The sequence below is a fragment of the Mixophyes fleayi genome, chromosome 1 (genome assembly GCF_038048845.1).
Source record: "Mixophyes fleayi isolate aMixFle1 chromosome 1, aMixFle1.hap1, whole genome shotgun sequence".
Lineage (NCBI taxonomy): Eukaryota > Metazoa > Chordata > Amphibia > Anura > Limnodynastidae > Mixophyes > Mixophyes fleayi.
In genome coordinates, this window is record NC_134402.1 from 282399854 (window position 1) to 282416206 (window position 16353).

The window sequence follows — 16353 nt, forward strand, 5'->3', positions numbered from 1 at the left end:
TGAGACCCATGGCACCATCAAAAAGGCAGACAGACAACTTGGGAAAACTAGAAAGTTTTGGCACGCGAACCAATATGGCAGCTCCCACGTTACCCACGAGGTCTTCATAACCAGTTGAAAAAAAAAACAATCGCTAGAATGCTCAAGTAAAATACACCATATATATGAGTATATATGATGTGGTGTGAGGAACCTATACTTGTGAGGAAGTATCTATGCTCCTACTAAAGACATTTCTTTACATAGCAAAACAAGACTCCTTTCAAAGAGTACTTAGCTCTTTGTTGCTGTGAAGCTCTTGTTTTTTGTGAGTGTTGATCTTGTTTGCCTGTTGTCGGTCTGTTGGATCTTCCCAAGCGGTAGCATGAAGGAAAAAGAAAAGTGGCAAAATACATAAAAGAATAATGTGAAAAAAAGTCAGCAGGATGAGATAACATGTCAATAGGAAAAGTGAGACAGTAACATGTACTTGAATGAAATGTAGGGTAAATGTGTGAGATAATCCTTTGGTGCTACAGTGAGGTGTAGACTATAGTCTACACCTCTAATGTAAAAGCTTGTTTTTTGGATTTCAGTTTCCCTGACTTAAACCCACTATGCTCTTCAGCATATGCTTTAGTAGATGACGTAGAAAGACTAGTATCATCATGAGTGGTGCCAGCAGCTGGTTGCCGTATTGATGACACTGAGTTAAGGCACTGGAGACTGACAAGAACACTGCTACCCAATTTGTTTCTGTGAGAGCAATGGCACTGTGACTGGAGAGTAACAAGAACACTTCCACCCCTACTGTTTACTTTCTGTATAAGCAGTAGCGCAGAGCAATGTGACTGGAGACTGGAAAGTGACAAGACCACTGCCACCCCTGTTTCTGTGTTAGCAATAGCACTGAGCAATGGCACTGGAGAGTGACAAGGACACTGCCATCCCTCCTGTTTCTGTATGAGCAGTGGCACAGAGCAGTGTCACTGGAGACTGGAGAATGACAAGAACACTGTCTGCTATCCCTGTTTCTATGTTAGCAATGGCACTGAGCAATTAGTCTAGAGGCTGACTAATAGACATAAAGACATTGCATGGATGGCTATCCAGGGGGGGCTGCCTCTCAGGACATTCATGCACTCCCGGAACCAGTGCAGATATGTCCACTGCCCCTTCTGTATCACCAGAAGGGAAACAGCACATCATATTTTTGGGGACTGCACAGGCACTTGCCTTTCATACCATTCAGTATTTTATGAATTATTTCCTGGGACCCAAACTATTGGGGCAATCCAGAAGCCCTGGCGCCTTATGAACTGCTTTAATGACGCTATTTGGCTTGCCAGGAACCGCCTCATCATGAAAAGTGAGAAGATGACCATCTTGGACTGTCACGGGCTGCTCCACAGCCTGCTTAGAGACTAGAACACCCTTGACAGTCCTGAGGAAGAGGAAGATGATTGATTGTTGTCTCCCTCTTCTCCTTCTCCCCCCCTATGTATCTGTTTATTGAATTAAGCCTTGGGCTTGGGTATCTCCCTCCCTTACCCCCTCCCAACCATTTCCCCATCACTGTTTGAAGTTTTGTTGAATGTCTTGCATTAATTTATGCACCCGTCCCTATATTTATGTCTGTCTCAATAAAGCTTCGGACTTGTGATCTTCCTACCCTACCCCTCTCACCTACCGTCCCCTCACATCCATTGCCCCCTCTCACCTACCGTCCCCTCACATCCATTGCTTGTTTGAATATGTTATGCTGTTTAAGTTTTGCATAGTTAGTGCAGTACTTGATGCTGGACTGCTTCTTGTTATGTTTTTAGCATAAGTTTCTGATTTTCTGATTTTCCCAAGAGCTTGGTATGAGAAGGCGTAACATGGATAAGGTTCCTAGGTGGTCCCTACCTCTACTGACTGTGGCTTTCCAAAAGCTACAAATGGCTAGACAACTGTTGTCAGGATTTGGCTAAAAATAATTTGACACATAAGAGGTGCATTGTTTGGTCTTATGCCCATGCATGACAATGGCCTTCTTCTTATCACTGACAAGAACTGCTTTCACTGGTGCATGACTTGCCGTTGTAGAGTTTATTAACAGCCCTGTTAGCTTAGCTGCCTTAAGCCCATTGTTAGCTTATGTTGTGGGGGCCCAAACAAACCAAGCACTTCAGCCACAAGTCTGGCACTCCTTGTCGCTGAAGTGCTTGGTTTGTTAAACTGTGCATGTCCTTTTTAACATCCAACATAAGGGTCAGTGGGAGGTCCGAAGGACAATTCCATCTTGCACCACTCTTTTTTTCTGCCACAGCTGTGTGGCAATGTTTCCTACATGTGCTATGAACTGCCGTGTGTTTGTGCCATTGCTCTGTCGCTTAGTATCCAGCCAGCTCGCTGAAGTCTTTGGCCGATAGTGAAAATATTATTGTGACCTGTGAGGTGTTCAAAATTGACTGGAAATGACTGGAAATTAGTGTTATTGAGGTTCATGTAGGGAAAAAAAAGAGCCAAATTATGTGATTTTAGCATATTTTAGCAATTTTTCAAAAAAATAGATTCAAAACCAAAACACGGGGGTTAGTGAACATCTCTAATGTTAACCCATCTTTTAATATATCTGACCATATGTCGCTTCACCAGGAGGAAACGTTTACATATTAAAGAATTCTAAATACCCATGAAACCTTGTTTCTGACATTTTTCCTTTATTATTTATCCAAAAGAAAACTGGTTTATGGTTTAAAGTATTAAAGCTGGCATAGTTAAAATTGCATTGAAGTATTAAATGTAACCCATGATGACTTCTTTAATTTGAAGTTATATTCAAACATTACTGTATCTCCCATCTCTGTTTCTCTGGAAATGGAGGAATGGAAGTTGATTGGAGTAAAGCCTTCCTCACCATGAGCATAAAACATTACATGAATCGTTGGTATTGGCCAGAGAGGCAGTGACCATGTGCTGGCTTTCTCCTAACCAGGCAAGTGTAAAAAATGGATGAAAATAATGGTTGGATAACCCCAAAAGAGTGCACCTTCCCTCTGATCTTCCCGTCAATGGTAGGCTGCGGATGTGCTAAATGTCCTACAAACATCTGATAAGTTTTCTACCCTGTTTATGCTTAGCTGCATGTACATAACTTGCTGATACATGCATGTGCAGTTCAACTAGAAGCCCGGATTGGGGCTAACCGTTTCACTTTCTATAAAAATTTAAGATGGGTGAAAAATTAGATTAGATCAGGTCTGTCAGAATTTGGAGTAGGTATATTTATCAACAGGGCTCCCAGCTGATCGGCTGACTTGGTTTCATGCGCAGAAAAATTGGGCTGACTATTTGCTAGATAAATATTCCCGTAGGCTTCTCTGCTCTAAACACACTATGTATGCACAGGGCGACAAGAGTGGAAGCCTCATGGCATATTTGTAGAGAAGTGGAAGTTGCTCAATCAATTTATAGGCTCATAGCAGGTGCTTGAATAGGTGGGGTTATCCTAAACGGAACAAACACACAGAAAGATCCCCCAGCACACTGCTATAGCCAGAAAAAGACCTGCCATTTCTACTGTAAATAAAAATGCAGAAGTCTTCGTTGCATACAGTTTCAAATGTATGTTAAAGCCACCCGCCACTCCACGGCGCTTTTGCGCTCATGGCATATTTGGCCAGGATGGAACTGCAAACCAAGGCTATAGCTTCCATATCTGGCTGGTCAGCTACTATCCATTTTGAGACCGAGAAAATTGCAATAGTATTTAGAGCCTACTACGAGGATTCGTACACCTCCAGGGCGGACTATTTCACATTCCAATTGAATGATTATTTGTCCTGAGTGAGTCTCCCCAGGCTCTCAATGGAGGCTGTGGATTCCCTTGAGGCCCCCATTGCTGCAGAAGAAATTGAAGCGGCTATAGTTTCCTTTAAATGTAACAAGGCTCCGGGTGTGAATGAGCTGCCCATGAAGCTATATAAAAAATTTGGCACCGTCTTTATCCCTACTTTATTGAACCATTATAACTAATTCTGTGAGGCAGCGACTCTCCCGCCATCCATGTCTGAGGCAGTAATAGTGGTCATCCCTAAACCAGGCAAGGACCCGCTGCTGCCTGAATCGTATAGATTAGACCCATTTCCCTGCTGACAACAGACATTAAAATTTTAATACTTGCAATGAGACTAAACAATGTTATTGCTCACCTCCAGACCAGACGAGGTTTATCCCGGGAAAGTCTACAGCCATCAACCTTCGGCGCCTTTACACCCATTTACAGATGCCTGGTGGTCACGGGAATAGGGCAGTGATTGTATCCCTAGATGCAGCTAAAGCATTTGACTCAGTAGAATGGGAGAAGCAGGCATGTATTACGTTGACCTCCTTGTGTCGTCCACGAGTGTGGAGTGGCCTGGCCCTGCCCTACTATTTTGCTGCACAACTGGCTCATCTCCTGGAGTGGATTGGGGACCCCCAATGGCTGACCTCATTAGTTTCCTGAAGGGATGTACAGGGATTGATAGACCACCCATACAGGCTTTATTGGGCACTAGAGTCACTAGAACAAACCCTGCCGCTGCTCAAACAGGCTTTAATGATCTGGAACATTGTAAGGAGGTGCTGCAATCCATGGGGCTAGATGTGGATACTCCAATATGGGCTAATAACACACTCGCTGAGCTTTACAAATTACACCAATGTTCTAGGTGGCGGGTGGCAAGTATTACCTCTCCTGGGTAATTATATTCCAGTGGTACCCTCAAATCTTTTGCACAGCTACAGGTAGATTTTCACTTAGCAAATATTATTATTATTATTACATACTTACAACGCAGTCACACCTTAGTGGCATAATTTGGAAGCACCCATATCTCTTTTGGGCCGGACCCTTGTACTTCTTAAAAGAGTGGGTTCCACAAAATACATCTCAATGTTATATGCCACTGTACTTTCCATACTCACTTCCGATGATTTGGCTAGACTGCGGCAGGGTTGTGAACTAGACTAGACCATTGACGGATGAGGACTGGAAATGCGTGCTTGATAGTGCCCGTGAGGCCACCTCTTGTACCAGGTATAAGCAGGTGCAGCTGTATATTCTGCACATAGTTTATTAATCTCCCTACAGGCTGTTCCAGATGGGTGTGCCTGATCCGACTGTAACTGTCCAAAATGCGGAGATTCCTCCACCTCTTTCTGGCACCTGATCTCGGGCTGTCCTGTGGTAGGAGACTTTTGGTCTCAGACGGTGGAGTGTATACAGTCAGGGCCGCCATCAGGGGGGTACTGTTGTACCGGGCCCGGGCTCACCAGGGGGCCCGGTACAAGAGCGGAACATATACTTACCTGGGGGCCCGCCGCTGATCTCCGCTAATCTCCGCTACTCTGTCTTCAGCCTGGCTATCACCGTGACAGCCAGGCACCAGAATGCGATCGCAGGGGTGGAGGAATCATTCCCCCTGCGATCATGTGCTCTGCCTGTCACAGATCACATGATCGCAGGGGGAATGATTCCTCCACCCCTGCGATTGCATCCTGGTGATTTTTTTCAGAAGGCGGCCCTGTATACAGTACACTGGTATCGATATCCCACTATTGTATCCCAAGACGTGCATATTTGGTTTAGGAGTTGGCCTGCTGTTGGGGAGATCCGCAACCAGATAGGTTTCAAATCTTTTTGCTCTAGCTAAGGTCGCAATTGCCTTCCATTTACACTGCAGAAAGCACATTTCTACAAGTAATAGAGATTTTCAAACAAACAAAATTGAGACGTAGTAAGAACAGTGCTAATGTCTCCTGTCGCTCACGATTAGTTAAAAATAAAAATGAGGCTAAAACAGGCAGTAGTTTTAAAGAGAAACATAAAAGTTCAAATTAATGCAGAGGTTGGTCCTAAAGGGAAGGTAGGTTGGAAGTTATTGTGACTCTTCACTGTTTCTATCCCTTTTAAAGTTTATCTGTTAACCTAGACACATACCGTACTTTATGGGTGTGTACCCAAAAACCATGAATCAGGCGAGTTCATTGCAATACAGTAAATGGAATAATAGGCAGACATTTTCGCATAAAAAGGCATTGTGGGTCTGCACTTTTTGTGGACTGTTAGTGATCCTTTTTTACAATATTTTTTATTTTAAAGCTAAGTCATGTTTAATATATTTAATTCATTACTGGATAAAGTTTGATCGACTATTCAGCTGTGTAGTATTTCATTAACCTGCGCATTTCTGCACAAGAAACCAGGAGAATTAATTTTTGCTTAGCACTTTATTCTGGAAGATTTCCGGAGTGAGTCTGATGCGTTACATTTTCTGTAAATAATATATCACCTTAGATATTTTACACGTGAAATCTTTTAGTAATATCTAAATGTTAACTCTATCGTCTTTTAACCACCAAACATTTGTCACAAAACTATTTTACATAGTTAATATAGTATACCAAAAATGAAATAAGCAAAACTAAAAAGGAACACACCTTCAATTAACATGGAACACGCTATCTTTTCTCTTCATCTTTTTCAATGGAGTCTTTATTGGACTATATTGCTACTTAAAGGCTGGATCATGGGCTCTCGTGTGAGAGTGTAACAAATAAAACTCTCTTAGAAAAATATGTTGTTAGAGAAGACTAGAAAATGGCTAATCTTTTTTTTTTCATAATAAAATGGATTATTATTTGATAAACATAGTCAAAATGATCAATATGGATCAAAATCAAGAAAGATTTCATATCAATAAAGAAAATAGACAAAATAAGCCTATTTTTTTTCTTCAAACTTGTGACATTACAATTAATTTAAACTTAAGTGCTAATATAATACAATATAATATAATACAATATAGATAAAAATTTACATCAATTGATTTTTATTTTGCCTGTAGAAAGTGTTCTTCGCCCTATGTGCCCTGAATGCTTTGACAACAACCGTGTGTCTGGTAGCAGCTGCTTTGCGATATCTACAGCTCCTGACCACTAGAAGACCCTGCACAGTAAGTGAGTAGAAAGTTTACTAAGCTAACATATTGCAATTCTTTATTATGTTAGTCCCTAAGGGGCATTGACTGTACATTCTGTCTGTGTGTGTGTGTGTGTGTGTGTGTGTGTGTGTGTGTGTGTGTGTGTGTGTGTGTGTGTGTGTGTGTGTGTGTGTGTGTGTGTGTGTGTGTGTGTATATATAATAACATTGATTATCTCATTACAATGGCACCTGTCAAGGGGTGGGAAATATTCTGCAGCAAGGGAGCAGTCAGTTCTTTGAAGTTTATGTGTTGTAAGCAGGAAAAATGGGCAGGGTCTGAGCAACTTTGACAAGAGCCAAATTGTGATGGCTATATGACTGGATCAAAGATTTTCCAAAATGGCAGGTCTTCTGGGGTGTTTCCTATATGCAGTGACTACCTACCAAAAGTGGTGCAAGGAAGCACAACCGGTAAAGCGGTGACAGGGTCATGGGCGCCCAAGGTTCATTGATGTGCGTAGGAGCAAATGTTAGACCGCTTGGTCAAATCCCACAGAAGAGCTACTGTGGCACAAATTGCTGAAAAATTTAATGCTGACTATTATAGAAAGGTATCAAAACACACAGTAAATTGTAGCTTGCTGCATAGCCGCAGACTACTCAGAGTGCACACACTGCCCCCTGTCCACCGCCGAAAGTGTCTACAATGGGTCCGTGAGTGCCAGAAGTCGACCTTGGAGCAATAGAAGAAGGTGGCCTGGTCTGATGAATCACGTTACATGTTGTGGACGGGCGTGTGCTTCATTTACCTGGGGAAGACATGGCACCAGGATACACTATGGGAAGAAGGCAAGCCAGTGGAGGCAGTGTGATGCTCTGGGCAACGTTCTGCTGAGAAACCTTGGGTCCTGGCATTCGTCTGGATGTTACTTTGATACATACCACTTACCCAAACATTGTTTCTGACCAAATAGTCCCCTTCAAGGCAACACTATTCCCTGATGGCAGTGACCTCTTTCAGCAGGATAATGCAACTGTCACACTGCAAAAATTATTCAGGAATTATTTGAAGAACATGACAAAGAGTTTAAGGTGTTGATGTGGATGTGCTCAAAAAACAAGTCTGAGCCATGGATGCCCCATCTCGCAACTTCCAGGATGTAAAGGATCTGCTGCTAACATCTTGATGCCAGATACCACAACACCTTAAGAGGTCTTGTAGAGTCCATGCCTCAATGGGTCAGAGCTGTTTTCGCAACACGAGGAGGAGCTACACAATATTAGACAGGTGGTTTTAATGGCGTATGTGTGTGTTTGTGTATTAGAAATCATTTTCGTCTTCATGTGTCTTTTCTATATACTAAAAAGCACTATTTTCCTTTATAAACTATCCTGTTTTTCCAGGAGTAACATCTTTCAACTTCAGGTTTACTTTCAAACTAAGGTTTTCTTTGGAAAAATAAAATAGTCATGTGAATTAAATGGGATAGTTAATTTTGCAGGTGTAACTATAATAAGTTTATAACTTCCTTAGAATCATGTTTAATGTTGGTAATAGGCACTGAACTAAGTGGGAAAAAAGCTAAATCTCAAATTGTACATCTGTTCTACCTTGTTGATAACCATCTTTTTTAAAGCCTGCACAAAAGTGTAATTCACAGTACTGTCATAGGTTATCAGCCTTTCACAGAAATGGTTCTTTCAACTCAAAACTTATCTTAATGAGTACCCAGGCTGAATGGAAACCAGGGTCTGCATGTGAGGTGTCCCAGGATACCAAATGCTAGTATTGATACCACAGGAATGGTTTCAAGTCATAAGTCAAAATTGTACTAAATCCCATCAAGATATGGGCTACAGAGGTTTTGTATGCTGGGGGCAAGTTTGAAAATTTACTCTATTACAGTTTGATGAGTTGCCAAGGCAAAGAGATTATTTGAAGGCCCCATGCACCAGAGTTTCTCTTTGATGTCATTTACTGTGTCCCATACAGCTAAAACTGTATCCCAACTCTGACTGGATTCTCATGAGGTAACCTGTTATACACGAAGCCAAGAAGTCATGCAGCCAAAGAATTAGTAAAAGTGGAAACAAACAGAACAAAGAATATTCAGCCTGGTGCTATCACTAAGCATATTAAGCATTTCATGGGGCACCTAAAACACATATCGAGTGACATGAGACTTTTAGTGGTTTTATTTCCCCTGCATCATTCCACATGCAGCACCAGCCAGCCACCCCAGGGATTTTAATTAACCACCCCCTTCCTCATTGGCTGACAATGGGGAAGAGGAGAGTGTGTTAAATATTTATAATATATGTAACCCATGTTAATGAGAATGTTTATTTATGTTACCAGTGTTACTGAAATTGTTTATATAATGTTAACACTACTATAGAAAAATAGTATTGTCATAGAAATGATTGTACACGAGGAATATGTTGAGATAAAGAGCAGGAAGGAGTATGAATAGAAAGGAAGAAAAGATAAGGATCAGGTGACAGGGAGCATGAGAGTTGAGGCACTTGAGTGGAGAAGAACAAGAGAGAAGTGGGAGGACATGTGAGAGGCAAGGAAGAGAAATATTGAGGAGAATTTAGCAAAAACGTATATGAAATGAGAGTATTGTGACAAATAGGAAGATAGCAATTGATACAAAAGGAGGTGAATCTATAGAGAAACCTCAGACCACAAGGATGAGAATCTGTGTGCCGGGAGAGTTTAGGGCAGGTAGTGATCTAGAGAATAGTCAGCATCTAGGCAAATGGCCAGGGCAGGTGGCAATCTACATAACAGTCACCGTCCAGGCAAAATGTTTGGGCAGGTCTCAATCCAGAGAATAGTCAATGTCCAAGCAAATGGTCATGGAAAGTGGAAATCAATATAGCCATAAACAAACAGAGATCAGGATAACCAAGAGACAGGATTCAAAATCTGGCAACAAACAGACATAGGCTAGGCATACTGCACCTATAAAAGGTAGTGAGGAGTGGAGTTGCCCACATTATAAAAACATACGCAGTCTAAAATGCTAATTAGAGATGCAAAAAATGTAAGAGGTCCTGGGCCAGATGAACTGACCTACAATTATAGAAAGAATTATATTGCATCTCTACTGGCTACTATTTCCTATCCCAGCTAATTCATATATAAATTCCGGGGGATCCTGGTCCCAACTAAATATGCGCTTAGAATTGAAAAAAGAGGGTAAGGCACGCTAACTAAAAATCAGAATGCTGCTCCTTTTATAAACAAATATCTAGAAATAAATAAATGGCGCAATGCTAATCTCATGAAAATAATTTTGTATAAGATATGAAGTATTGAGTTGTGTGAAAATATAAAAGTCAGGACACATATAATGATTATAGCTCTTTTTGCAAACTTGCGTTGCTGGAAACAACTTAAAAAACAATTTCAGGAATAAAACGGGGCTTTCTTACCCTATATGTGCCTACTGAGATGTTTAGTCATTGTCCAGATGAGAACGCTGATGCGCGTACAGTATTTTTCGACTCGTAGTTGTTTTCAGTATTGCCACATATGAGCGCAGGAAGAGTATGAGCCACAGTGGAACACAGTGGAACGCACGGCTACGGTGGCTGTAAGGATTAAGCTCCAACACGTTTCATCCGGCTAGCGGACTTTGTCAAGGGTATGCGCTTAGTATCAATTAGCTTGATCCCTACAGAAGGTAAAAATCAGTTTCACTGAGATGTGCAATGTTGGCACATCAACAAAACCATGACGTCTCCCTCACTTCTTTTACCTTTGTCAGTCCTTGATAATTCTGGGCCTGGTTTTGGTTCTTTGCAGCGGGGTGTAGGATGTTTGTGAAACCAAAAGGTATCCTTTCCTCACAATACATTCAATTAGTTCAGTGTCACTATCATGAATAGTAGATGCCATGGAAGATTTTGTGCTTTGAATGCTAAGATTTTTTTTTATATCCTACATTACTAGGAACTACTACCAATGAAACAGTCAGTGGGTGTTAATTTTGGCCCAGCATCGGTGTGTGTTTGAGTCAATGGCTAAAGCATTGACTCAAAGGGCTGCCATGTGTTATTTTCACCATAACAGACGTAGCTAACCTTCCCCTAACCTCCCAAATTTGATTTCACTATTTCACTTAGGAAAAATAAAAGCTCCTGTTCTAAGTAATATATATATACAGAGCCGTAACTAGGCAGGTGCGGGCGGTGCCGTCGCCCCGGGCGCAAGCCCAAGGGGGCGCATTAGCCGCCCGCTACCTGCCTCTGTGCCCAGGCTCAATCACTGCACACAGCGCTCTTACATCCATCTGCCTCTGCCTGCCTGACGAGAAACAACCTATTCCCGGCATCGGCGCTGTAGCTGCGGCTGAGCGGCTTCCTGCTTTGGCATTTGGAACGCAAGTTTGCATTCCAAATTCCGAACTTCCTGTCAGTGGAACGCATATGCGTTCCATTGACAGGAAGTTTGGCATTTGGAACACAAACTTGTGTTCCAAATGCCAAAGCAGGAAGCCGCTCAGCCGCAGCTACAGCGCCGATCACCGCTGATGACCACTGCTAGAGAAAAGTAATTTTTACAACAAACTGCTCTTATAAGAGCATAATTCTCAATTCTATTCCATTCCACTACCATTCTCACTCATCCCTTCCACCTACTTCCTCCATACCCAAACTCCTATTTCAGCCCACTTATACACCACTTCCACCCACCTCTACTCCCACTGAACTCACCAGCACCTTATTTTACTTAATCTCTCTCTATTTCTCAACTATAAATTTAATATTAATTTCTATTTTATAATACACATATTTGCAAATTTATGATAATCCAAATGCATCAGAAATATAGATAGAGTTATAGATCTCTCTCTCTATATAAATATATATATATATATATATATATATATATATATATATATATATATATATATATATATTCATGCATCCGGCTTATCATGCATTTGCAAATATGTGTAACAGAATTTTTTCAGTAGCCACACCCCCATATTAGGTTGGCCACACCCACTTGGCAAATGTCACTCCCACTTAGATGGGGGGCGCCGGTGTCCTGTCTCGCCCAGGGCACTAAAGTGTCTAGTTACGGCACTGCATATATATATATATATATATATATATATATATATATATATATATATATATATATATATATATATACCATCTTTCAAAAGATTAATAATTTCTTGATTCATTAAAATGCAAACTTGCATCACTAGGCTATTTTCTGAAGTCACGTGTATTTTTTGCACAAATCTAACCTTTTCATGGGGAAGCATATGGATTTGCAAGCCAAGATGATGGTGTTTGCGGGGGATGTAAAATACTACTTGTCATGATAGGACTAGGATTTATCAGATACACATAAGAAAATATTTAAATGAAATTATGAAACCAGACCAGAACTCTTCAGGCTCACACCATTTAATTGCTTGATAGACAGGTACCAGAACTGCTTACTGTATTTTTATCTGTAGCACTACCCAAGTGAATAAATAATGTACGCCTCATGGAATATATGGCTGTGTAACGGGGACTAGGCAGAAATGTATGCAAATATAGGAAAGCCCTAAATTTGTTATAACCTCAATCTCTTGAGTATTCTTTCTATCTTTTTAATATCTTATTATGTGTCTGTTTATATAGGGAATAATGTATCCCTGTGTGTGCTGTCATCATCCAACTACTTTAGTTGTGGCCCTTGGGTTCGCTTCATTTGGCAAATAAACTGCCCAGCTGGATCTGTTTGATTTAGCCACATCTGTATGGCCAAACTGAACACAGAGCTGAGTGTTCTGTGTTCAGATTAAGCAGCCATATCTGCACATGAACGGGTACCTAAACTAATATGGTAAGGAATAAAGAACAACATATCCTGCACTAAGCTAGTTAACAAAAATACATATTATTTCATATATCACACTCTGTTAAGGTGCGGGATTGTTTATTTCTATATTTGGCTATGTTGCCTTTTCATATTACACAAAATGTAATTATTTTTTGGTCTAAAATGTGTTTATTGAAAAGTTAGTTGTGCCCTAAAAGAACACATTTTGCTTAACGGGAAAAGTGTAACCTCAGTTGAAGTGTATGGTCCAGTCTTCCCAGATTTTGCAGAAGACAGGTGATGTATTCCATCTGACATATGTGCCTGGGTATGCTAAGAATAGATTGGCAAGTGAGGGGGGTGGGAAGGGGACTTCCATTTGGAAACTAGCTGACAGGTGACATCAAATATACAAATTGCTACTATTATTGTTATGTTTTCATTAAATAAAGAGATCTATAAAAAGTTCTTCTGCATTCCAGCTTCAATTGAAAGATTTACTCTGTATTTTGTTTAACTTCCTATTCTTCCTCGGTAGGATGAGTCCCAAGTGTCTGCAGAGGAAGCAGAAGAACAAGATCGGGAACCAGACCCCGAAGATTTTGTTCCACCTGCTCCTCCCCCTTCATATTTTTCAACATTCTATTCTAGCACTCCCAGAATGAATCAGAGGTAATTGATATCCAACTTGTACATCTAATGTTACACAGTAACTTAATCTCATTGTAATGTTTTTTATTTTAATTAGACTATACTTTTTCAGTAGAGATCATGTCTCTGCATGACTTAGTTTAAATACAAACATTTTGTAAAACTCTAAGCAACTTAGTTTGTTCATTAAGCTGTGTTAGCTGTAGGGACACTGCAATTTGGAAAAACTCAATCCCGCAAGTGCAGTAATATTTGATTTCCCGATGCTACCAGCTAGGAGAAGCAGAGATCTCAAGCAATGCAGAGTCAGTCTTCAATACAGGTGTTGACTAACCAAAGCCATACCCTTGACTAACCATCACCTGTGCGAGAAACTGACACAGTGCTGTTTAAATTTGAATTTGTCCCAGTCTCCAAGTTTGGGATAACAAGAGTTGCATAGGTTAATTCTCCTGAACAGTATGCGTCCCTGGCATGGAACGCCTACAGGTCTGCCGATTAGAGTGAAAGGAATGTTGAGTAAAGATGACGGTTTATGTGGTCTTGCCCTTCATGCATCTTTGATGTACAATGCTAATACATTCATAGAAAAGATTTTATAAGGTTAGATTAGTTATTAGTGACTTTTTACAAAACAAACATTGTGTGATTTGTTGTCAATATGTCCTTGTTTTTCTTTAGTAAGTACTTACAAGTCTAGTTGTAAAGACTGATTAGAATAGAGACTCATTTGGCCAGAAAAGCAATATAAGAGGATTGATGTAGTGAAAGTTCAATTTTCTTTCCTATTAAGACTGGAGCAGATGTTTGTGTAGTTTGAACATTTAATTATTTTTAATTGCTTCCATTGGCGAAGAGTGCATTTGCTTTTCAGTTTTCTATCACTTAGCTACAGAGCCTTTGTTCACACCTAAAAATACCACTAAAATATATTTTTAAATGCATAAAATGTAAATACCTTGAAAAGTAAAAAAATGACATTAGAAAAAAGATGTGTTAGCTTTATACCGCCAGCTTAGACACAGTCAAAGTTATTATAATAAATGTAGCATTATAAAAGAGGGGGTACAAGAAGGAGCACTGTATTTAATGTTATGCTCTGATGCTTTTTATGGTTAGTATGTTGCCATCTGTAGAGATTGTCCCTCCCAGATCCAGCATTTTGAATAGTTGAAAGAGGGTCAATAACGATTGGTATAACCAATGATCATATTAGGAGATACAAGAGCACATCAGCTTTTAGTGTACAAATTACTATATATACTAAAGCACTAGATTTTGGAATCAAAGAAACTCTTTTTGGAGCCAACAGATGGTTGCTTGGATGAAGCAGTAACCAAAGTAGTAAAAACAAATAGTTCCTTTATGAAAATATACTGTATTTATAAATGATGCTTGTCTGCATATTTGCATTTACTGATATTAGCGTACAGGAGCTGCCACATTAATTAATAGGCAGAGATAATATGAAGTCTCACTATAAACAACAATGGAACACTGCCACCCTGTGGGGAAGTTCACAGAGGAACATTCACATGGCATCACAGCAATAAATCAAAAAGATTTCTAGAACCCACAGTTGAATGAGTCTCACATCTCTCACACAAAAACATATGACTGTGACACAGAATGAAGCTGAGCACAACTCTCTCAAAAGTAGCAATGAGCTGGAAAGAGTGCTTTTTCTCTTACCTTGTGCTTTTTTTCACAATATGAAGTACTTAAGGAAAATATATATATTCATTCCAGTATGCTACCAAAAAATACCCGATATGCCCCAATAGAGATGAGGTCGAAAAGGGAAATTATGTATGTTGGGCATTCTTTTCCATATTGCTATGGAATTTTAGCCCTCACACTTTATGACTTCTGTTGGGCACATAAAGATATTTACAAAATATAAAATTAGCAAGTGTAGCAAAATATTAATTTATATAGATTTAGTCTCTATGCTTTATTGGAAACAAAACCCATCATCAATTCATTGATAATGTGATAGTCAATATACCAACCTAACAGTAAGCTCACCATGCTTGTCTTCTCTGTCAGAATGGCTGGTAATGAGGTAATTCCTCTTCCACACATCTATGGATCCAGGTTCAAAGGGATTGAAGTATTTTACCCTATGGAGCCTCCTCCACCATATGAGTCTGTGGTTGGCCTAAGTCATTTGCTGGAGGTACCTGTACGCTAATTTAACCATATTTACTATTGTTTTGCACATGTTTTATCATCTATTGCCCTTTTATGCAAACTGTGGCCTATTTTGTGGACATCATTATCTGTTTAGACTGTGAATTTGACACATGAGCAAGCTGTTACATTTATACAGGCTTCATAAATACTTGGACAGCACAAGTAAAAATATTTTGCCCCTGTCCTGGCCACTGTATATGGACCAGCTATAAAGCAGAATGTTATTATATTCTATACTGGAAAGCTTCATTAGAGGTGCTTATAACGTATCTTCTTCTGCTCGCTTATTATCAGTATACTTACTTGCCTGAACTGGTGAACATATTGCTTCAGTAATTGCAGCAAATTCAGTATAATGTCCTATCACCTATGTTTGTGTTGCATTGTTAAACAAATTGTAATTTTTTCATTACATTTCATAGGAAACCGCTCTGGAAATCACAGACCTTGTAGCAAACACCACACCAAAACTACCCAGTGAGCGGGTCACTCAAGGTAACTAATGGAATAAGGGCAATTCAACCTTACATTACAGATTATATGGTCTACTGTAGTATAACAAAGGTTAATGTAATCCAAGGTTTATTTAATTTCACAGGCTTTAAACATAATTCATGTCAGTCAGATAGGAATATTTCAAAGACTTCAACATGTTCTGTCAGTGGAAGGAAACTTCAAGCACAATTGTCTTGGTGACCACTAAGCCATTTAGAATCTAGTATATTTTCATCTTTGT

The 16353-nt window shown here is 40.0% G+C and overlaps 1 protein-coding gene across 1 annotated transcript in view; it reads left to right on the forward strand.

The window, feature by feature from the left end:
- Window positions 1-16353, forward strand: part of ENTREP1 (endosomal transmembrane epsin interactor 1) — a 70873-nt gene that overhangs the window by 39934 nt on the left and 14586 nt on the right. Inside the window, exons 5-8 of the mRNA XM_075210961.1 lie at window positions 6855-6962; window positions 13309-13442; window positions 15471-15600; window positions 16040-16112. Of these exons, the coding sequence (XP_075067062.1) occupies window positions 6855-6962; window positions 13309-13442; window positions 15471-15600; window positions 16040-16112 (445 nt within the window). The remainder of the gene's footprint in view (window positions 1-6854; window positions 6963-13308; window positions 13443-15470; window positions 15601-16039; window positions 16113-16353) is intronic.